A 24,685-nucleotide genomic window follows, 5' to 3' on the forward strand; every position below is an offset into this window, starting at 1 on the left:
ATTATCAAAAATTGGAAAGTCATGAACTGCGTCACTCTGAGTGACCATTGCTATATCAACTTTGAAATCTCGTATACTAATATGATCAAAACATCACGACATAAATATAAACTAGAAAAAATGGATTGGCTACTTCTCAAAGAAATGTTCGGCAAATATTTTGCTGGAATTAACCCACAGATTATTAAGGATACAGTTGATTTAAACGAGCTCATAGTCAAATGTACTAAACAAGCACAAGAACTTTGTGATTTGACTATTAAAGCCAAAGGAAAAACTATAAAGACTCAACATACAACATACATGGGGACTCAAGAATTCTCTATTATGAGAAGAAGAATAACAGCTGAAAGAAAATGTTACCAAAGATGTCTTCATGACGAAGAACTTGGAAATTTTTACAAAAGAACATATAAGAAAGACTTAGCAAAATATAAGAGTGAATTGCTAAAGGCCAAAAGAAATATGTATAAACTGCACTTAAAAAAAAAAAAAAAAAAAAAAAAAAAATGTCCCAGTTCTCCCTTTGGCATCCACTACGATATGGCTAAGGGGAACACTCAATCAACCCTCCAATCAAAAGCTTTACTAAAACCAGATTTGACAAAGACTCAAACTATATTGAAGAAACAATCCAATTACTAATGGAGTACCATTTTCCAAAGGATTTTTGTCAGGATGATCTAGAGATACATACTCAAATTAGAAATAACTTACGAAAAAGTTATGGAGAACAGGAAGATATTCCTTTTACCCAACAAGTAGCTGAATTTACTATTAGATCTCTAAATCCTGGAAAGGCACCAGGGTTGGACCTCTGGCCAAGATAAATTATTAAATTATATTATGCAAATCCTCCTCTTCAAACAGCCTTATTCAACAAACTCTTCAGAAGAGGTACTTTTCCTGAATATAAAAAAATCACAAAATTAGTTCTCTTCGCAAAAGAAGGGGAAAATGGTGAACTACCAGAAGCCTACAGGCACATTTGTTTATTAAACTCTTGTAGCAAAGTTTATGACAAGTTGCTTACTAACAGATTAACCTTATTTTCTACAGTCCGATGAAAAACTAAGTTCAAAACAATATGGGTTCAAGAATAGACTCTGTTCTTCTGATGCAATTAAAGACATCATCTCAACAATTGAAGAAAATAGAAGATATAATATTTACACAAATGTTATCTCACTTGACATAAAAAGTGCGTTCAATAACATCTGGTGGCCATTCTTGTTACATGAATTACGTAATCTTAGCTGCCCTATTAATATACACAAAGCTATCGAAAGTCTACTGGAAAATCGACATATAATTTACGAGATTAATAACGTACAATATTCTCAAGTTGAGGAAAAAGGTTGTGTTCAAGGCTCAAATTTGGGGCCATTATTTTGGAACATTGTAATGAACACAGGTCTTCAAATTGATTATGAAGAAGGAATTTAAGTTCAAGCTTATGCTGATGACGTTCTCCTATTAATAACTGGCTCAACTCATGTGCAAATACAATCGAGAGCAAAAATAGCATTACAGATATTTTCTGATTGAGCTAAACAGTGCAAACTGAAATTCTCTCCCGAAAAATCTAGTTCTATGTTTGTTTCAATAAAGAAGCGTGGAGCAGCTTATTCTGCCCCCACAATAAAAAAGGAAAATAAAACGATTAAAAGGCAAAAACATATAAAATATTTGGAGGTCATTATTGATGAATGTCTTACTTGGCTACCTCACTTGGATTATACCAAGTCTAAGGTCCGTAAAATGGTTAATAATCTTCTACAAATGCCTGGTCTTCCCAAACCAGTCCCGAAAGAGCAACCAAAAGAGCAGCAGTATATGCTTGCCCCGCTTGGTGGCACTCTCCAGAAATCAAAATGCAAAGCAAAGCAAGCTCTATTCAAAGAATAGCTCTCTTGGCCATGACTAAAAGTTACAAAACAACCCCAACCTCCTCCCTCCAAGTTATTGCGGGTTTACTACGTCTAGACATAAAACTCGACCTAGAACGTGCCATCCAGGGCACTAAAAGAGGTTGGACTGCATATTTGACGACATAAATATTTCAAGGAATAAAACTGAGTTTCAAGTTCATACATGGCATTCTCATTCGGCACACATACGAATATTTAATTGAGACAATAAACTACCAACAAATAATGGACTGGAAGTTTATACACATGGCTCTAAGAATAATGATGGTACAGGTGCCGATTTCTGTCCCTTTTGGAACAGAAAATTTCAAGAACAATTCATGTTTCAACTTTACGAAAATTGCTCAGTTTATCAAGCAGAATCACAAGCTACGAAATCAGCGTTGATGTGGCTCAAGGTGCATAAGCAATCACCTCATATTTTTTCGAACAGTCCAGCTATTCTCAAATCAGTTGAAAAATTTGACATTTATAATAAATGCATTATCGAAATTAAAAAACTATTATCAATTACCAAAGCCAAACTCCACTGGAAAATTCACATACACATTAAAATCTGTTGTAACCCAGCAACCCAGCAGTATTAATATAATGTCATTTTTGAAGGGCTAAATTAAAATCCCAAATTTTGGCCAATGGTATAAAGTATGTAATAGGCTAACTGAAGACTTTCTGCCACCCAATGTTAAAATCTTTTTTCAACAATAATTATCCAGAATAATTGATTTATTTTTATGCATTGATCACACAACAACTTAAAAAACTTTAAAAAAAGATAAATAATTTGTATTGAAAGACAGAGTATTTACTTTGACTTAAATTGGCTGTAAAAATGTTAAGACTATTATTTCATTGCTGTTGATACAAATTGTGCCCAGTGATCATGCTCATACATGAAGAATCGATTGATGAAGATTCTTCTGGTTTTAACACACATATGCAATATCTTAGATTTAGTTACACGTTCAGAGAAGATTAATGTTAATGAAAAAATGTACATGCTTAGATGAATGTAGACAATTCTCTTCCTGTTACACACTCTCAAGATAACAAAAAATAATCACAAGTTCTGGGAAAATGATGACATGTTGAGTAAGACAGTATTGTAGAAGAAGGCTGACATAAGGTTACAGACTTCCATAAGCTTCGTCAAGCAATGTTAATCTTTATCAGTATATGTTGTTATGAAACTTCACCACATGTTCAGCTAATGTTAAAATTCTCGTGATTATCTTATAAGATATTCAATATCACACTAAGAAATTCATAACTTTTACATAATAATATATGTGGTAATTTAAAACCGTTGTTTGATTTTTTTTTAAATATAAAACTATGAGTATGTGTTTAAAATGACCTGTATGATATTCGGTACTATTTCATTAATGACCAATGGATCAAAAATGCAATAATTGGAATCTGCATGCTGCGATTTCTACTGAAGGCGTAGACATGAGAAATACATACTCAATTATCAGGAAAAATCTCTTAGCTGAAACTGCTGCCGGTTAAGAGAGATTCTACTGCACCTAATCAATAAGTTAAGCAATGAAAGTCAAGCAAAGGGTTACAGGCTTCACATGACTGCAGTATATTACTCAGACTAAAAGATACCAAATAAATTGTACCGCCACTCCTTTTTCACATAAGTTTTCATGCAATTTATGTGGTTATGCTCTACAATATTATACCGTGTAACTTAATATGCTATATTATTACTCAATTTCAAATTTATTGCATGAAAAATCAGTCAAGGAAATGTATTCATTGCATAATGGACTTACCTGTTTAAGGGTTAGATTGCAGTTATATCTTATGTTACTCCCATCTCTTTCAAAGATACTGTGCACCTTATCTTTCACAATAAATACAATGTCTGAAGGAATGGCATCCGGATTTTCATCACCTTCTTCTTTAAAGGTTATCTTTGTGCCAGCCTTCCAGCCAGGCTTAACATTAATAGTTAAGACCTTAGTTTCCCTGTGATGTGTTTTTCTATCTGGGTTCAAGACATTTCGTTCAATTTTCATTTTCTTTGTACAACCAATAAGAACATCTTCTAATGATACATACAGATCATGTGTAATGGGTGGATCTTTTTTTAAAGGTTGCTGGGGTTGTTGTGGTTTCTTTGTCCTGTTACGAGTTGACTGACTTCGACAAAAAAAGGGATTACTAACAAAGCCAGGAAAATCAGGTCCATAAAATGTGTCAAAATTGTTTGAGTTATTAAACACATTATAGAAACCTGTAAAGAAAGAAAAAAGATATTGAAATTCAAACAGATTATATAATTTATTTTATAGTCAAAAATGGAATGCTAGTTCTGAAAATTCTTTTGACAGTTATGTATTATAGATAAATATGTATATTAATAGCATTTAAAAATAAAATCAACTTCATATACCAAAAGACAGAAAAACTGCATTTTAAATAAATGTTGTTTTTTGCAAAATGTCTCTCATATGGCAAGAGATAGTTAATTCTGCCAAAAACTTTTCTACACAATAATCTCACTAAACACTGCTTTCTTCCCTTTTAAAATACATTATAAATAATAAAATCATTTAAAATACATAATAATTTTCTAAAAACACTGTAATAAAATTTTATTTAATTTTACATACTATATATAAAAATTTACAGTAACTGTTCTCAATTAAGAAGAATATATTGAAAAATGAAACTTTTTATCACTCTTCTGGTAAAATAAAAATTATATCAAGTAATGCGTCTTCCACAAAATAATACATGCTATTAATTAGAATACTCCATGAAAAAATAAGTTACATAATGAAAGTTTCATTTCTAGAAATGCCCTCATTCCACTCAAATTTAAAGATATTGCTAGATTACCTAGTATTCCTTCATGAATTTCTTCTTATCTAATCTATTTCGGCGCCCTCTTCCAATACTTTTGGAAGATTATATTTCTAGAATTATACAAAAATTATGAAGTATTTCCCTACTCTGTTAGCCAAAGTGCAAATCTAATGTCTGCTAAATTGTTTAACATTTTCTTTCAAGTAAATGAAATAAAATAGCACATGAAAATTGGCAAAGGAATCTAAAGCAGACCTTGCAAATCACAAAATATTGTAATATCTTGCTATTTAATAAATTTATTTATTATTTAATTAATTTATTGTTGAAGTGGCAACGCCATATTTGTATTATGTAACCATTGCTCAGCAATGTGGGAAATTGTTTTAAAAATGAGATTCTGAAGTTTTCACCAGCTAGTAGTAGTATGAAAGTTTTGCCACTAAAGAACTTCTTCAAATTATCTATCTTCGTGAACTGGAAATAAAATTTATGTTCTAATATGAAGATTGCCTGTTTTGTCAATTCCTGCAAAATACATTACAATATACACATATATTTTCATTTGAAAATTTTCAATTTAATAAGAAAAATGTAACTTCTTTCTAGTATTTTGTGGCTCCAATACTATGGTTGATTACCATAGTGGATTAGTAGAGTGGTCTCAATTTCAAACTGCAAGTACGCCAAATGCACAATCTAAAAATAGCCGACTGGGCAGAATTCTTTCTTTTTTGAACACACTGAAAATTTTTATTAATATAATAGAAGATATTTTAAATTTTGCTTACATAATATTTATCAAAGCATAAACAAACAGGGGGGAAGAACATTTTTCTATCCGAAAAGAATTTTTTTTCCCTTTCTCTTTTTTCAAGCTATCATGATCATATAAGTTAAATATAAGCTAAAGTAGCATTCAAAACCAGACCATACTTCAGAACATAAAGAAATATTTTTTTTGTTGCTCTTGCAATTTGATAGGAATCAATGGGAAACAAAAGCACACTTCAAGAACAGAAAAGAACCACACTAAAATAAAAAAATAAAAATTAGCAAAGTAAAAACCTTATGTTTGGCATAGATAGTCAAGACTCAAAAGTCGGATCTATGCCAAACATAAGGTTGTTGCTCTGTGAATTTTATGATAAGTATACTTATTTGAAAGATTTAGCAATTTATTTTTAATGGATAATTTAACAATTTTCATGTATTCTACAATATGCACTATTAAATAGCATACTGTAGTGGATAAAAATAATTCCTAAATATTGTGATGTCCAACTCTTTATCAATACATTTTCTTCTCCTCTTGGTATGTCCCATGGAAATTTTGCTTCAATCTGATGGTTTGTGATACAGTAAAAGTCCAGAAATCAGCAAAGCTTGGGACCAGATTTTAGGATTTTGCGGATTTCAGGTCAGAAAAGATAAAGCATAATATTTGGACTAAAAGTGCAATATAAATAAGGCGTATTAGATACATTTAATTTAATTATTATATACATTATTGCAATAATTTAATATATGCATTAAATTATTATTACATACATAAATTGATTATATTATTCACTATATTATTCACAGCATCGATGTTCGCCGACTTCGCCTCATGCAAAGATTTCCGGTTTCAGATTCTGGTGTTAGAATCACTGTTACTGTAAAATTTCAACAGCTTCTCTTTTTTTTTTTCTGTATATCATACACAATCGTGTCGCAATTCCATACGATTCTGCTATAAATCAAGGAGTAGCACCTGCCTCCACCTTTTGCAGAATTTGCACTTTTTGCATTACCATCAATGCAACCTGTTTATGTTTTTCAATGTTGCAAGCAGTAAAATCATGAGCAAGTTTCTTATCTGTCATTGTATTAAAATGTGCTGAAATTTAAAATATTCTTAATTTATCCACAAAATATCTGAATAACAAAACAATATCACTAAACAATCTCGTGAAATAACAAAGCTCATAAAGTACAACAATGTGAAGCATGAACTTGAAAGAAAAGTTAATCCTCTGTTTTTTTACCTCAATGCAGATTGGAGGGGAAAAAACTTTTATCATGATATCAAGAATTTGGTATTTTCGTTATGACTCATTATTATTCGGTAATTATGACGTCATTATTCGGTAAGTATTTTTTCTTCGATATTTCGTACTCAATGTTACGGTTTCCGGAACCTATAAACTAAATGTTTATATTTTGAGAGGCAACGCGGATTTTCGGTATTTGACTGTAGTGGTTTTCCCACTGCTTTTTAATAAGCAAACTTAATTTTTTTTTAGGTTTGGTACCTAGAAGCCATTTTTGTTGGTTACACTTTCTTATCCAAATATACTTAACAGCTAAACATTTAAGTTTTTAAATAACACTTATTTAAAATATTTCTAACATGTTTAATTAATCATTAAACAACTTATTCAAATTTAAACTAAAAATTAACAATTATGAAAACTTTATAATATTTCAGAGAAAATTTTCTAAATGTGGCAAAACTTCAGAATGCATAATGACAGCCTTGTCTCTTATTAAATTTTTCTTTGATGCATTAATAAAAATACAGTACAAAGTCTGCAATCAGGACTCGTTGAGACTTCGGCGATTCGGGATTAGGATTTTTTCCGGATTATAGGTCATCAATTTAAATCTGGTAAAATGGCATGCAGAAATTATACAATTAAAAATATGAAAACATAATTTATGAAATAAAAAGCAATTATGATCTAAAGGGTATCAAAATTTACAAAAAAAAAAAAAAAAAAAAAAAAAAAAGCTTAATATTTATTTGTATACTTTAGTAAACATTTCTTTCAATGTAAGTTGCTTCGTTTTTTGTGCTAATACTTTCTCTTTAATTCATTCTATAAACAGACATAATTTCTTGTTCAGTTAAGAAGTTCAACTGTTCAACTCCTGTAATTGCTGTGTCGAGAATATCGACTAACTTGTTAAACGAAATTTTTTCGTTTTCAATAACGTTCTCTGTTACTTTCTTCACTATTGGAAATTCGCATAGATAAATGTTTTACTGGCTTTACGCGCATGCATAGCGGACACGCAATGTAAGCTTGTGGCCATGAGGTCCGGATTACGGACTTTGTACTGTATACATGTTTGTATGTAATTAATTATGAAATTCTCTATTTCTCGACAGTTGATGGCACTTCAATTCTAATAAAATTTGCTGTTTTGGAGAGAAATGCGAGACTTTGTATCGGAAATTCTAAAGATATGCTCTTTTTAAACATTTTTTTATGTTGCTGTTAAATTGAATTTTGTGGTTGAAGCGCTAAGAGCATATTTGATTAATAAAGGTTATTAAACGTTAAAAAAAAAAGCCCGTTTTGGGCATAATATAAAATCTGAATGTTTTTAGATTTTTACTCCCCCCCCCCTCAAAAAACATTGCAACATTAAAGAAATTGCCTGAGAACTCTATGGTGAAAGAATCATTAACTGCATTTAAAATTTCCATGAATGGACCTGAACCATTATATTTAACTTTGCACTGAAGTAGGTATTCGAGTAAATGGTCACCTAGACTTTTCTTGTAAAGACCACATCTTTGTAATTTTACTTACTGTAAAAATAACAATAAATAAATAAATGAACACTAAATTACACATGTGAAGATAAACCATGCGTGTCATGCTTCAATGTGCAAAATGGAAATTTTGCTTCAATCTGATGATTTGTCATAGTAATTTTTCCACTGTTTTTCAATAAGCAAAGTTAACGTTTTTGGTACAAGGCCAAATTAACTGGAAGTCCATTATATATGTAACAGAAATTCAGACAATGTAATGAAAATACTAGTTCTCCGTAGATTTCTTATGATGAAGATGGAAACATGATTCACTGTAAGAAATTGTATCTTCTGATCATTCACATCTTCACTGAAAAGTTGCCAAAAATTATGCATGATGCAAAGCAGTATGTTGCCAAAATAATTGTGTCACAGCCAATAACATCGCCAAAAAGTATTTATGTGCCATAACCAGGTATGCGCTTAGCACATGTATGTTTCGGCCATGGTGTAATGTCAATATCGTATAGATGCTGAGTTTATGCAATTCTCTGATTAAATGAAGTGATCCCTATACACACGGAAAACATAACAGTGGAGGGGTGAGGATTTCATTAAAAAAAGGGTCAGTGTTTTATTACCAATGTTTCTTGCTTTTTTAATTTTATTGATTCGTGACTCTTTTACAAAATTCTTAGTTCATCACCATTTTGTAAAGTAGTGATTGATTTCAGTAAAAAATTAGTTGCCACTGAATTCCTGAATGCTCTCCAAAGTAACCAATGAATTCATGACTGTTTGGTGGACGTGTGGATAATCAGAATGCAATTAAGGAACCGTTGGACTGGCTTTATTATAACATCTTAAATTGCATTAGATGAACGCAGAAGTTCATGTCTAATTTTCCTAGATGGCAGATATTTGATAAGATTGATGTTTTGCTTATAATCACATTGTTAAATGACAGTTATCTAAATATGCCAGGAGTAAACCTTAAAAAAAATTATTTAAATTTATTTCTTCGCAAGGTTAATATTTAAAACAGAAAATAAAAAGTTACCTCTTTATCAAGTTATATTATATGAGTTTAAATAACAAGAGAATGCTGGAACTTCAAGATAGTCAGAATTTATTGCTATGTATTCATGCTTTTAGGACAGTTAAAAAGTGATTTAGTTAATTTTAAAATGGTGGCATCAATCTAAAGGATAAACTTTACTCTTGCCAACCTTCCAGCACTGATGTGATGTACAATAACGATCTATGGATTACCACTGAAGAGATTCCCAAGAGACTAAATGCTGTCAATTTGACTGCATTTTGCCATTTAAAGCAACTTAAATGCACTTCAAAACTTCACATACGAGTTCCATATATTTCGTCAAAATAGAACAAACAGAACCCCATTTATGGAGATTGAAAAGGACCAAAAAGTTTGTTCATGACAAACGGGAATTGTATGCTGGGTTCGACTGTATTTTATTTTTCATATAAAAAAAAAAGGATTCAGGTTATGCATGGAGCAATAACAAAAGTTTTAATCAGCTACTCATTTTCCAAAATTAATTGTCCATTTGAGTCCCAGGGGTATTGAAAAAACACCGTCGAAGAATCCCAAACAGCACAGCTGTGTTTTCTCTAAATGAGTAAGAAAAGACCCCGCGGCAGTGCTTGCTTTATTTTATGTTGAGAAATACCAAGCGGTGCGATAGTGCTTTGTTTATTTTACATCAGGTTTTCTTAAACTTTTTTCAGTCGTGACCCCCTTTTATTGCTGAGACTTTTTTGCGACTCCCAGGACTGCATTAACTACAAAACTTTTGTGGGGCTCCGTAAGTATTATGCAAATCTGACACATGCATGAGTGAAACTGTCAATTTTTTCACTTGTACTGTAATATACTATTGCAATTTTAGGTCATTAAATTTAATTTCGAATTTTTAGACATAGAACAATGTGAAAATTTTAAATAAGTAACAGACAGAATGACAGTGTCACATGCAAAGCAAGGAAATTGAACATTTATATTGTAAAAAGAATACTTCAAAACGTTTTCATTTCTTTCTTTGTCTGTATTGCCTTATCTTTATTTTCAGATACATCGTGTAAAAATATTTGGTAACTGTAAAATTATTATAATAAGTTAAAGAAATATCAAAACTTCAAAAATTTTTGGCAACCCGCTGCAGGTCCCGTGACCCACACTTTAAGAAACCCTGTTTTACATTGATGAATCCCAATCAGAGCAATAGTGCTTCTTGTATTTCTTAGGTAACATGATTCTCGTCTTTTCTCATCACTCCGTTACACTTATTGCAGTTTGCAAAGCAATCGGATGCATTCTTGAGTAAGTGTTTCTAATTTTATACACAATGTTCGAAATATACTGGATTTTCTTGACATAAAATCTCAACAGCGTGACATCGCTGCTTGGGACCCAAACGGTTAATATTGTGCAATAAATTTCATACTTTTACGTTACAGCTATATTACACGTTGTAGTTTATTTATTTGCCCATACCTCTGACACAATACAAAATATCAGGAAAAGCAACATGGCAACAGTCCCCAATTTCGCAAAATCCTCCAAAAACCCACTGTTGGGGAACAAAATTACTTATTCTATTTTGTTTCCTTTCATAAACACACATTTATCAATTTTCATTATTTTTTTGCATCCACTGATTTTTAACATTAGAAAAAGAAATAACAAGGAATTGGTACATATATCTCTTGTGCAAATATTCCATTAACAATTCATTTAAAGTAAGCTTTGGTTTGCAAAACTCAACACATATTAACCCCTGATGCCTTATGTAAATTAATTAGCTATACTGAAAGGAATGCACAATAGACAAATTGCATTAGGACATCTTTTTATTTCCATCAAATTTCAATATTATTAAGCAACAAAGACTATACCATCATTTCAGCTATTTGAGTCACATTTTAATTTCTCGAAATTTCTATTTAAACATAAACGTTTTCTGGGAAGAATATTTCTCCTTGAAAATACAGGGTACCTGCTCCTCCACCTCTCAACAAACCTCAAGTCATAAAAGCCCTTCCAGTTTGAAAGAAAAATGATTAGATGACCATTTGTGCGAGTGATTGTCACATAGACAACTGACGATATTTGACTACGATTAAATAGACATGGCAACAGTCCCCAATTTCACAATAAAATCCTGTCCCCCCCAAAAAATCAAAAAAGATGGCTAGAAGTATGGCTTTAGTGGAAAAGTCCTTTAAATTTTTGTTGAAATAAAGTAAAATATGGAATATGTTAAAACTAGAGCAAACTTGGAGCAAAAGAAATTGCCTAATTAAAAATGGGACCAAGGGATCTAAATTAATTTTTTATTCCAGATGTATACATAACAAATTTAGGAGATATGATGAAGATTTAGAGATTTTATGACGATGAAGAAAGTGCAATCATATCATAATTAAGCACAGCACACAGGTACATAGCAATGCACTCATGTAGCAGGATGTGTACCCATTACTTAAAGCATAAGTTTCAGATCTTTCCTCATTATATCTAATAACAAACAGGAAGGCTGCAACTAATACACCACCACTATAAGATAAACCTGCATATGATGAAGTGTGCATGGTAATATGTCCAGCTGATAACAGTAAAATCTTGGTTTGAATCCTAAACAGCACAGCTGGTTTTTCAATAACTCCCTTTTAAAAAAGCTAGTACAGTCAAAAGTCATTAATTCGGACACCCATAATCCGAAATGATCTATAATCCGAACCTCAAAGCTAAAATCTTTCTGCGCATGCACCGCGTTGACGCATGCACATAGGCGTTTTACGCGTGCGCGCAAGACATTTACTGTTGGAAAATATAGCTTATTTTTAAACCTTTTACTGCATCATCTCTCCTCCTTGAAATGTTTATTTAGTTTAGTCCTTATTTTAATGTAATATAGTAGTTACTTCTACTTCTTTTTCTTGCTGCCACTGTTTGCATTGAGAACGGACTGTTTCAACCTAATTGAGATGCAAAAACGAAACATGATGTTACGTCATCTGAAAAGCCGATTCGTGCCGATAGCTGATTGGTTGCCGTGAGATGACGTCATTCCTACTTCTGCTATAAGTATCTCGCGTCGCTCTGGCTCAACCCTTCTAGTTCCTGCTTTCCCGGCACTTGAGTGAGCGGTTTCCAGCCCCTTCAGAAGGATGCACGCAGTCCGGTGATTAAAGTGCATTGGTTCCGGTTTGCGAGATGATTGTTCCAGATTAAAGTTCTTTGGTTCCAGAGGCTACCATGTGAGTGACTGCTGGGGGTGGCATCCATGTTCTTCAATGAAGGCGGAATTAAAAATACGTGAGCGGCGACTCCTTGTGCAAACGGGGTTAGGCCTGTTTTAAGTGCTTTCAAGAACTTCATTTAAATTTTCAGGTGTTTTTCTTGACCATTGATTATGGACTTATTGAATGGGTAGCCAGCTTTATTTTTAGGCCGCATAACTACTGTTTAGGACATTTTTGTTTGTATAGAATGCCAGTGTTTTGGAGACCAGGTAAAAATATTGTTTGATGAATGATGATTATATTATATTTTTCCTAAGACTCTAATATTGTTGACATTTATTTTCTGTGTTTTTATTCTTTATTATATTGTTAATAAATTGGTTAAGTTCAAAATCTTTTATTGTCTTCAATGTCTGCACAACATATCTCAGGGAGCTTTTATTGCTACTACTGCTAAATGTTTAATTTCTTTAAACTTTAAACTTTGCTTTAGCATCATTTTGGTTATGGGCCGCCAGCTCCTGAGTTATTTTTAGTGCAGACTTTTGAAGTTTAAAGTTAATTTAGGACTTAAGAGATTGGGGGGGCGGTTTTTGTTAAAATTCAAATATGGCTACTGTTAGTGTCATGCATAATATTGCTAAACTTGATGCATGTAATTATTTTACATGGTCCAAAGATATGAAGTTTGTCTTGAATGAAAAAAATGCATGGCTTTTGGTCAAAGGTATTGAAAAATGTCCTGATTTAGATGATGTTAAGGGTATTACAAAAGAAATTATTGCAGACTATCAAAATAGAAGTCGATTGGCATTATCGTTAATTTATATGAATGTAAGCCCTGAATATAGAAATTTGATATGTGAAATTGATGACCCGGTAGTGGCATGGAATACGCTTGCCAAATATTTCCAGCCAGATTATCGGTCAAGACATATGTCCCTGTTTTCAGAGTTCTTAAATTGCAAAATCAAGCCAAATGAAAGTATTAGTTTCTTTTCTTCTAGATTAAAACACGTAACTGAACAGTTAGCTGATATTAATCAGGCTGTAAGAGACGTATATATATGTTTCCAGTTTCTTAGGTTCCTTCCAGATAAATTTGATCAAGTAGTTCAGAATATTTTGAGGTGGCCAGATGAAAAGTTCATTTTTAAAAATGTAGAACTTGAAATTCTAGCAGAGGAAATGCGTCTTAATTTAAGAGAGATAGATAGGGAAAACTTCAATAAGACTATAGAAGTTCAAAGTACTCACTGTGAACCCAAATTTAAGCAGATTAAAGGGCTCAAGTGTTATAAATGTGGCTGTCCAGGTCATATTCAAAAGTACTGTAGAATGAGAGGTAACTTTTCCAGATCACCCTCACCTGCTTCTTCTGTTTCCTCAGCTGTATTTACTAGTAATAAAACATCTTCTAAATGTAAGAATAAACCCAAGTTGAGTAAAAGTAAAAATAATTCCCATGCACAGTCCCATTTTATAGCTCAAGCCAATGTTAACAATTTGAAAGAAAATGATGATAGTTGGATTTTTGATACGGCTGCATCTCATCATTTTTGTAAAAATCGTGAATTGTTTGATACTTTTTCTCCTGTGAAAAATGAGAATATGTTAGTAGCTATTGATGGGGTATCTTTTCCAATTCATGGGAAGGGTACTGTTAAAATGAAATTTGGGGATACGGTTATTTTGCTTAAAGATGTGTTATATTCATCTGAACTGAGACGAAATTTAATATCTGGACCTAGGGTGGATATCAATGGAGCAAGATTTTATGGTAAAAATGGGTAAATTAAAGTTACTGATGATGAGAATTCAACTTTGTACAAGGCTAAGTTGATAGGAAGTAACTATCATGTATTCCCGAAAATAATCAAAAAGGGGGGCAAGTCTGTAAAATTTGAGGCATCCACAGTTCAGCATAATAATAGTGAATTATGGCATGGTCGGTTTGGTCATATAAATTATGATACTATTGTCAGGACTAGTAAGAGACATTCAGCTTCCTGTGTTAAAGCACTCACCTAATTTGTTTTGTGAACATTGCCAAATCAATAAGCAAAGACGAATCTCCTATAGACCCTTAGAAGGTATTCAAGTAAAGAGACCGCTTGAAAGGGTTTTCTCTGATGTATGGGGACCTATTAACATTCCAGGTAGGAATGGTGAACGTTATTTCGTTTCCTTTATTGACGAATATTCTCGTTCTGTGGTAGTGTACCCCATTGTGGAGAAAAGTCAGGTGTTTGAAGTATTTGAAAGGCATATAGCACGTGCAGAAAGATCTTTGAACCTTAAGTTGAAATACTTTAGGACTGACAATGGGCGAGAATATGATAATGATCAATTCAGGTCATATTGTAATAAAAATGGTGTAAAGCACGAATTTACAGATGTCTATACTCCAGAACAGAATGGAGTTTGTGAGAGATTTAATCAGACAGCTCTCAATAATGTACGTGCAATCTTACACGATAGTGGAATGAGTTCCGAATTTTGGTCAGATGCAGTAATGTATTTTGCATATTCATTTAATAGAATCTGTCATAAGGGCCAAGATAGGACCCCATTTGAATTATACACTAAGCGGAAACCATCAGTACGTCATCTTAATGCATTTGGAACGATTGCCTATGTGGGAATTCCAAAGGCTAAAAGAAATTTTAAACTTGATCCAAAGGCAACGAAGGGCCGATTGATTGGGTACAGTTTACGAACAAAAGGGTACAAGATTTGGTTGGAAAATGAGCAAAAGGTGGTAGAAACCCTAAATGCTACTTTTAAAGAGTCGATTGGAATGCAGAAAAGTAGCAGTGGAGCTGCACTGGGCACCCTTCCTGATTTGGAATCTGAAGAAAGGGTAGAGTTCCAATCTACTGACACTCCAGTTGGCTATTTTCCTGAAATAGAGGAAAGAACCGATACCAATATACCTTCTTCTACAACTGGCCCTGACACTCAATCTACATTGAGACAAGTAACTTGGCTTCATAAACCTGTTCCAAGGCCAGACGGCACTCGTAAGGATGTGTATTATTTTGAGAGGGGGTCTAATCAAAGACTACGATCACCAAATGATGTAGAAAGGTATTGCACTGAACATAATATTCAGTATGATCCTACCTTGTTTGATTTCAAGGGAAGCAATACTTATAGTGGTGAAATCAACCCAACTGGTACTCCTTCAACGTCGTATACCCGAGATAGCTGACTAGATGTTTCAATTCCAAACACTTATAACCAGGCAATGAAATCTGCAGAAAAGCTTAAATGGATAGAGGCAATGGAAGAGGAAATGGCCAACATGCGAAAGCATAAGGTATGGCATCTTGTTCCACTTCCTAAAGACAAGACTCTACTTAGGTTGCAGGTGGATTTTCAACATTAAACGTGACGAATTTGGAAACATTGTTCGTTTTATAACTCGTTTAGTGGCTCAGGGTTATCGGCAAATTAAATACGATACCTATGATGAAACCTACTCTCCTGTAGTCAACTTTTCAGTAATAAGGCTCTTTTTCTCCCTTTTAGTTGCACACCTTGGATGGGCAAATATACAATGTGACGTGAAAAGTGCCTATCTCTATGCTCCTTTATCAGAGGAAATTTACATGTCCCAACCTCAGGGTTTTGTGGAGCGAGATAAAGAAACTTTTGTGTGTCGCTTAGATAGAGCCTTGTATGGTTTGCATCAGAGTGGCCGATTATGGTACTACGAGTTGGATAGAACACTATGTAACCTAGGGTTTATCAAGTTTGAGTGGTGTAATTGTGTCTATCGTTTTAAAGATTTTGTCATTCTGTTGGTTTATGTTGATGATATAGTAGTGTTTGGGAAAAGTGAAGTTCAGGCCAAAAGGATATTAAAAGTCCTGAGTTCACATTTTGATTTGAAAATTTTAGGTAAAACAAGAAAGCTTCTGGGTGTGGAGTTTGAATATGAGAAAAATAGTGTTTTAATTCATTAGCAATTATATATAGAAGATATAGTTGATCGATTTAAGTCTTTTAAAATACAAATTACTTCCCTTCCAATAGTTAAAGGTGTGAAATACTCAAAGTCTCAAAGTCCCAGTACACAAGAAGAAATGACTGAAATGATGAATTATCCTTATAGAAATGTTTTGGGATGTCTCTCATTTCTTTGCAATCGTACTCGTCCGGGTATAGCTTATGCTGTTAATATATTTTCTCAATTCCAAAGCAATCCTGGTAAGTTTCACTGGGAAGGATTACTTAAACTGTTAGGGTACGTTTTCAATACCAGACAGCACAAACTCAAACTGGTATGCAAAGAACTGAAGCTCAATATATATTCAGATTCGGATTTTGCTTCAAGCAGGGATGATATGGTGTCTATTGGTGGACAAAAGCTTTGTTGGGAGAATCACCTGTATCTTGGCGTACATTTAAAGAAAGGGGAGTGAGTTTATCTACTATGGAGGCTGAATTTATCTCCATGACTGAATCAGCAAAAGAATTAGTTTGGTTTAAAAAACATTTTGGATGAATGCATTCAGTTTAAGATTGCAAGTAACTATGTTTCGAGGCCAATATTGTTTGCTGATAATATGGCTGCTATATGTTTTACAAAATCACCCATTGAAAACTCGAGGACAAAACATATAGATGTGAAACTATTTTTCATTCGTGATCTATTGAACAGGGAAATTTTTGATTTAAAATATGTCCCAACTAAAGATAATCTGGCTCATCCCATGACAATACCGCTCACTAAGCATAATCTGATAAGATTTTGTGGAACAATTTTCTTATGAAATTTGTTTTTGTGTGTATTTAAATTAAGAGTTTTGTTAATTTGAAAATATGTTATAAGTCATATATGATAGATATTAGGTAAATGTAAAATTGTATAGTATAGAATGTTGTATGAGTGACCAGGGCCCTGGGTAAATGTATTGAGTGTGTGATCATATATATGTCTTTGTATTGTTCTGTAACATGTTGGACTTTCTTGCTACGGTAAAATTTTTGAATAATGGGATAAGATTTTCCCAAAGAAAAATTTTCTTAAAAATTTCTGAATGAAATTGTGATATTTATTTATTCTTGTTTTGAATTTTGTAAAGATACTGGCATTCGGTTTTTATTTCAGGTCGGAGATAATGATGTGGGGGGCATTTGTTGGAAAATATAGCTTATTTTTAAACCTTTTACTGCATCATCTCTCCTCCTTGAAATGTTTATTTAGTTTAGTCCTTATTTTAATGTAATATAGTAGTTACTTCTACTTCTTTTTCTTGCTGCCACTGTTTGCATTGAGAACGGACTGTTTCAACCTAATTGAGATGCAAAAACGAAACATGATGTTACGTCATCTGAAAAGCCGATTCGTGCCGATAGCTGATTGGTTGCCGTGAGATGACGTCATTCCTACTTCTGCTATAAGTATCTCGCGTCGCTCTGGCTCAACCCTTCTAGTTCCTGCTTTCCCGGCACTTGAGTGAGCGGTTTCCAGCCCCTTCAGAAGGATGCACGCAGTCCGGTGATTTAAGTGCATTGGTTCCGGTTTGCGAGATGATTGTTCCAGATTAAAGTTCTTTGGTTCCAGAGGCTACCATGTGAGTGACTGCTGGGGGTGGCATCCATGTTCTTCAATGAAGGCGGAATTAAAAATACGTGAGCGGCGACTCCTTGTGCAAACGGGGTTAGGCCTGTTTTAAGTGCTTTCAAGAACTTCATTTAAATTTTCAGGTGTTTTTCTTGACCATTGATTATGGACTTATTGAATGGGTAGCCAGCTTTATTTTTAGGCCGCATAATTACTGTTTAGGATATTTTTGTTTGTATAGAATGCCAGTGTTTTGGAGACCAGGTAAAAATATTGTTTGATGAATGATGATTATATTATATTTTTCCTAAGACTCTAATATTGTTGACATTTATTTTCTGTGTTTTTATTCTTTATTATACTGTTAATAAATTGGTTAAGTTCAAAATATTTTATTGTCCTCAATGTCTGCACAACATACCTCAGGGAGCTTTTATTGCTACTACTGCTAAATGTTTAATTTCTTTAAACTTTAAACTTTGCTTTAGCATCATTTACGACTGCGCATATGCGTCTGCGCAAGCCCAGAATACGTTTTCGCGTGTGCTTTTAATGCATAACGGACGGTATAAGCTAAAATTATCTATTTCAGTTAATGTTGATGATTGCGTTGTTCCTTAATCTTCGAATTGGATCCGGCTTATTATTTTTTGCAAACTGTAAGAGCAATTTTATAAAAGTAAGCTTGAACTTTCGATTATGTCAAATAGAATTTCCGATGCTGGAGCTCCCAAAGGATCTAGAAAACGAAAGTATGTTTCGATGTCCATCAAACAAAAAACGAATTGCTACAAAAAATGGATAAATGCATATCCTTTGTTTATCTAACCGTTCCGAAATCTGTTTATCAATTTCACGCTGCTCTGTGCGCGGGGGGGGGGGGACGTCGCGGCACGCAATGAACTGGAAGTTGATCTGTCAGCACTATCGTTATCTTCAGGGCAGATGTTTTTATTTTATTCGGCTTATAATTCCTTACTAAATGTAGTATTTAATCTCGATGTACTCCATCTTTGATATGATTTAAATCAAATTCCTCGTCATTATATATTTCACGAATACAAATCAAATAGTTTTCTGGTTGCAATTTTCTAATTTCGCCTATGCGTAAAGTATGCTTTACGCATGCATAGACTCCAACCTTTAGCAAACTTTGTCAGTAGTCAACGCGCGGACGACATTTTTACAACTTTGAAAATGTGCGTGTAGCGTATGTTGTAATTAACCATTCATTAATTTTAAATTAATAATTAATTGTAATCAATTTTATTACATTTAAAATCCATATACATATAAAACTGAATAATATATATATACCTTGTAATACCTTGTAAATTATATGCACATTTAATTAGAAATTTTCTTTTAACTCCTCAAGCATTCACTAATAAAAAGTACTTCAAATCACTACTAATCATAGAAAAAATCAGAAGCTATAAATCATATCTTTATTCTGGATATGATTTCTACAGGGAAATAAAATTTAAATAACCAAGAATGATACATATAAGTATTAAACAAAATACGCATAATTTATGAATGCAAAGATTTATATGTCGCATTCTTAGCAAGCTTAAGTTCTGATTTTGAGAATGTTTTTTTATAACACAGTTCTTCATTTGCCTGCATATTTATTTTTTCAATCAAAACTGCTTCAAGAGTTTTAAGACCTAAATTTGGTCGAAATTCCGTCTGATTTTTTTTAACAATAGAAAAAATTCTTTCGCAAGCTGCATTTGAATGAGGTATTATTAAGACAGCAAGCATTACAAAAGGCAATACTTTGTATTTAATACACCCATTCATATTTTTTAATTTGGCAATTTCTCCCCATGCTATATCAATACGCAAATCTACAATTTCTTTCAAATCATCTACTTGATACACGGAAAATTCAATTTCTACTTGATTAAGACATTTTTCATCAATAATGGATGGAAAAGTATTCATCAAGTAAAGAACAGATGAAAATGAGACTTCAGTTCTCAAGTTGATGTCAGCAACTTCAGCATGTTTTAGAAATGGATCACTCAGTGGAAATTTATCAATTATATATGAACATGCAGTTACAAAAAAAGCTCGCACAGAATTGAAAAATGATTTCACTTCACTTTCATTCAACTTGGCATTTTTTAAATATAGTCTTGTTTCCGCACCAATCACTAAATCTTCATTTTCTTTTTGTTTACTATACTTCTGAAATGGAATAGACGTTAGAGTAACATCTTCATTTTCTTTAGAAATTACTGATGGTTTTACGAATCTAACAAATAAATTCATTAAAAGTTCAAAAAGTTCTCTTCTCAATTTATGTATATAAGGAGCTTGTTGTTGCAAATTAATATTTACTGTTATAAACAAAGGCAAAGTATTTTTCAAAAATAAAGTACAATTTGGTGGTCAGTGACTGTAAAATTTTTTTAATGTTTTGCAATCTCTTTCCTTCATTCTCACTGTTATCTGGTTTATCTCCAAAAAAATTTATCACAGCATCCCACTGTTCCAAAATCCTTGTTATAGATTCTAAAAGAGACAACCATCTCGTACTGCAATATTTCAAAATTTTATGAGATTTTGCATTCTGTCCCAAAATTTGTTGAGAAATTTTGAAGCTATGCTTCCATTTCGAACTTTTCTCCAAGTAAAAATATATATCTATTATCAACATTTCAATTTCTGAGCCAATTAATTTTTCAGTAGCTTTTTTTTGCAGCTATATGCAAGAGGTGGCACGGACAACCTCGGGTGATTATACTTGGTTGATGCATTTTGATAAATGATGCTACACCTTTAAACTTTCCAATCATATTACTAGCATTATCTGAAGAAAATGATAAGCAATTTTTCCATTCTAAACCTTTGTTTTTAAAGTTTTCATTTATACAATTAAAAATACCTTCTCCTGTATTATTCGTGCATTCTAAAATAGAAATCAATGAAGTAATTATCACTCCCTTTTCTTTACTGTAGTATGTTATAACCAATGGGTACAGTTTGTTATCATTGTTATCATTACTTCCATCAGTACTTAGAGAAAATGATGTACTGCACACTGATTTTATAATATCAGCAACAGTATTTTCTGCAAGCGTTTTCACAATAGCAGCAGTTTTGGTATGACCGCAGCTAAATCTTTTTGCTACGGCAGAATCCGGAAACATTGCTTTGAAAAGCTCTTTGGAATGATCCGAAACAGAAAGCGGTAGATTATGTTCAATTAAAAAACGAACAAAATAGCATTCAGCTTTTATAGGATCTGTTTCATCATCTTTTATTAAGAAATTTGTTATTTCTTTAGATTTTACGGTGCCAAGTTCTATATGCTTTTGAGAAAACACATGCCGTTTACAGTCATCTTTTCCGCCATGAGCAACCGAGAAGTCTTTGTTGCATACACTGCAGTGTGCGTGATTCACAGAAATTTCGGACGCTTTAATGCATGGAAATTCTGAAGAATATGAATCTTTAAACTTCTGCTTTGATAATTTTGGCTTCTTCGTTCGAGGCAGCATTATGATTAAAAATCTTTCACCTGATTCACAGTTCACAAGACACACGCTAAGCTCTCGCCGTAAACTACACAATGCAGCCGAATGCAGCCTAAACACGCATCAGCGAGGAACCTGGGAGACAGACAATTGGGTGGAACTATTGATAAGTCGTTAACGGTTGGAGTTACTGATCTACGATTGGCTAATTCTTCAAAACTAGGAACGCACTCAACACGTGATATATGATAACACGAGTATTCAGCCAATCATCGGATGAATTAGTTGGTTCCGTTTTGCGTACTGGTTCTCCTGCTCTTGTTTCTGTAAAATCCGTAGTTTTTTCCATACTTTTCGTAGCTCGTAGTTTTTCATGAATTTCCGTAGAAACTACGGAGAATCCGTAGTAGTTGGAGTCTATGCGCATGCGCGCGTTGAAAGAAATGTTTAATAAAGTAAACAAATAAATATTAAGCTTCTTTTTTTGTAAATTTTGATACCCTTTAGATCATAATTGCTCATTATTTTATAAATTACGGTTTCATATTTTTAATTTTATAATTTCTGCATGCCATCTTACCAGAAAACTGATGATCTATAATCCGGAAAAATCGATAATCCGGAATCACCGAAGTCCTGACGAGTCCTTATTAAAGACTTTTGAAAGTATATTGATATTAAGGGATCTAAAATTACATTTTGTGTCAAAATTCAGTCATAACTTAAGGTTTAATTTCAAGTTATAAAAGGCATCATTTTTTTAATAACGCTAACATTTCTTAAATGAAAAGTCCCAAATATTCATCACATCTCATTCCTGTGAATAAATGAAGCCTGAAAGTCAGATTCATGTACAAAGTTTAGAAAAACAACAAAATGCCACCAATAATTTTATAAGCCACATCTCAAATTACAATAAATATAAAAGACACGAAAAATAAATAGTTTCAAATACCTGGAAAATGATTACCAAATGAAAAATCTTTAGCTGGATATTCAAATTTGACAGGATTATCTCCAAACTTATCATACTTATCCCTTTGTTTCTTATCACCCAAAACTTCATAGGCTTCTGAAACAGCTTTGAATTGAGCTTCTGCGCCTGGAGATTTATTTTTATCCGGATGATACTTTAATGCCATTTTCTTATAAGCCTTTTTAATATCATCTTCAGTTGCTGTTTCAGGTATACCAAGTACTTCATAGAATTTCTTTCCCATTTTTCAGTATTTCAGTCTAACTGAACAAATACAAAAAAATTACCACTAAATATTGCATTAGGAAACAATATAACATGAATACACAGAAATTGGCAAACATTATTTGATAATGGTCCAACAAAAAATCGTGTCCTATATATATATATATACAGTCAAAAGTCGTTAATTCGGACACCCATAATCCGGAATGATCTATAATCCGGACCTCAAAGTTACAAACTTTCTGCGCATGCGTCGCGTTCACGCATGCGCACAGGCGTTTACGAGAGCGCGTAAGACCCTTACGGCTGCGAATATGTTTGTGCGCATGCGCGTTTAAATTGTAACGGAGTTATACGCTAAGCTAAAGTTATCTAATTCAGTTAATGTTGCCGATTGCGTTGTTCCTTAATCTTCGAATTGGATCCGGCTTATTATTTTTTGCAGACTGTTAGAGCAATTTTATAAAAGTAAGCTTCAACTTTCGATTATGTCAAATAGAATTTCCGATATATATTTACTACAAAGCGAAAGTGTGTTTTGAAATCCGAAATCTGTTTATCAATTTCACGCTGCTCTGCGGCGGAGGGGGGGGGCAGAAACGTAATTATTAGATTATGATAGATTAGAAAGATTATGTCAAATAGAATTTCCGATATATATTTACTAATATGTAATTTGTATCTACAAAGCGAAAGTATGTTTTGAGATCCGAAATCTGTTTATCAATTTCACGCGGCGGATTGGAAGTTGATCTGTCAGCACTATCCTTATCTTCAGGGCAGATGTTTTTATTTTATTTGGTTTATAATTCCATACTAAGTGTAGTATTTCATTCTGTCTTTGATATGATTTAAATCAAGTTCCTCGTCATTATAATTCGCTTCCGATAGTGAAGAAAGTGACCCAGAGGTTATTGAAAACGAAAACATTTCGATTGACAAATTAGTCGGTATTCTCAACACAGCAATTACAGGACTTGAACAGCGGAACTTCGTAACTAAACAAGAAATTATGTCTGTTTAATAGAATTAAAGAGAAAGTATTATCACATGAAACGAAGCAACTTACATTGAAGGAAATGTTTAATAAATTAACAAATAAATATTAAGCTTTTTCTTTTTGTAAATTTTGATACCCTTTAGATCATAATTGTTCTTTATTTCATAAATTACGGTTTCATATTTTTAATTTTGTAATTTCTGCATGCCATCTTACCAGATTTAAACTGATGATCTATAATCCGGAAAAATCGATAATCCGGAATCGCCGAAGTCCCGACGAGTCCGGATTAACGACTTTTGACTGTATATATATATTTTTTCCCCTTCATTTTGCATACTTATATTACTCATACTTTTACAGATTTAGAAATTATCAGCTTATTGTCTAGTTATTTACATGCTTAACATTTACAGAAAAAAGAAAAGGCAATGATCTTAAGATTTTAAAAGTCTGATTAGATACATTTTTTATATTATTCCACTTATAAACGGGGGGGGAGACTTAGATGTAAGCAAAACTTCCAGAAATAGAAAATTTATATTATTTGTAAACAAGTACATACACATACATAGTTTGAATAAACACAACACATACAACACAAATACTTATTTTTGAATTCTTCTCAAATTCAAGCTAAGACTTTTAAAATTCACTAATTATAAAACTGCTACACTTACCTCATTCTAATAGGAAATAATACAATTTCATCTTCAGTTAATAGGTCAGATCCGGTTAAAGGAGAAAATTCTTTTAAATTTGGGTACAAAGAGGACTTTTTTTTAAAAGGGAAGGAAGAAAGGAAATATTTAAGGAATTATTAATATGAAGGCTGTTAACTCTAAATCTACAAAGGTATAAATATC

At 32.7% G+C, this 24,685-nt stretch overlaps 1 protein-coding gene across 3 annotated transcripts in view; it reads right to left on the bottom strand.

Annotated features, from left to right (window-relative positions):
• The window catches only part of LOC118181789 (dnaJ homolog subfamily B member 4-like), a 58,407-nt gene that overhangs the window by 22,383 nt on the left and 11,339 nt on the right, over positions 1–24,685 (bottom strand). The window contains exons 2-3 of one of the 3 annotated variants that reach the window (XM_085819864.1): positions 22,589–22,858; positions 3,716–4,179 (exon numbers count right to left, since the gene is read on the bottom strand). In XM_085819864.1, the coding sequence (XP_085675990.1) occupies positions 3,716–4,179; positions 22,589–22,838 (714 nt within the window). In that variant the 5' untranslated portion in view covers positions 22,839–22,858. Of the gene's footprint in view, positions 1–3,715; positions 4,180–22,573; positions 22,859–24,685 lie in introns of all 3 variants that reach the window. The other 2 variants (XM_085819863.1, XM_085819862.1) reach the window with 2 other exon arrangements.

The sequence above is a fragment of the Stegodyphus dumicola genome, chromosome 7 (assembly GCF_044657685.1).
Source record: "Stegodyphus dumicola isolate Sdum_Otavi_A_Nest chromosome 7, ASM4465768v1".
NCBI classification, from domain to species: Eukaryota; Metazoa; Arthropoda; class Arachnida; order Araneae; family Eresidae; genus Stegodyphus; species Stegodyphus dumicola.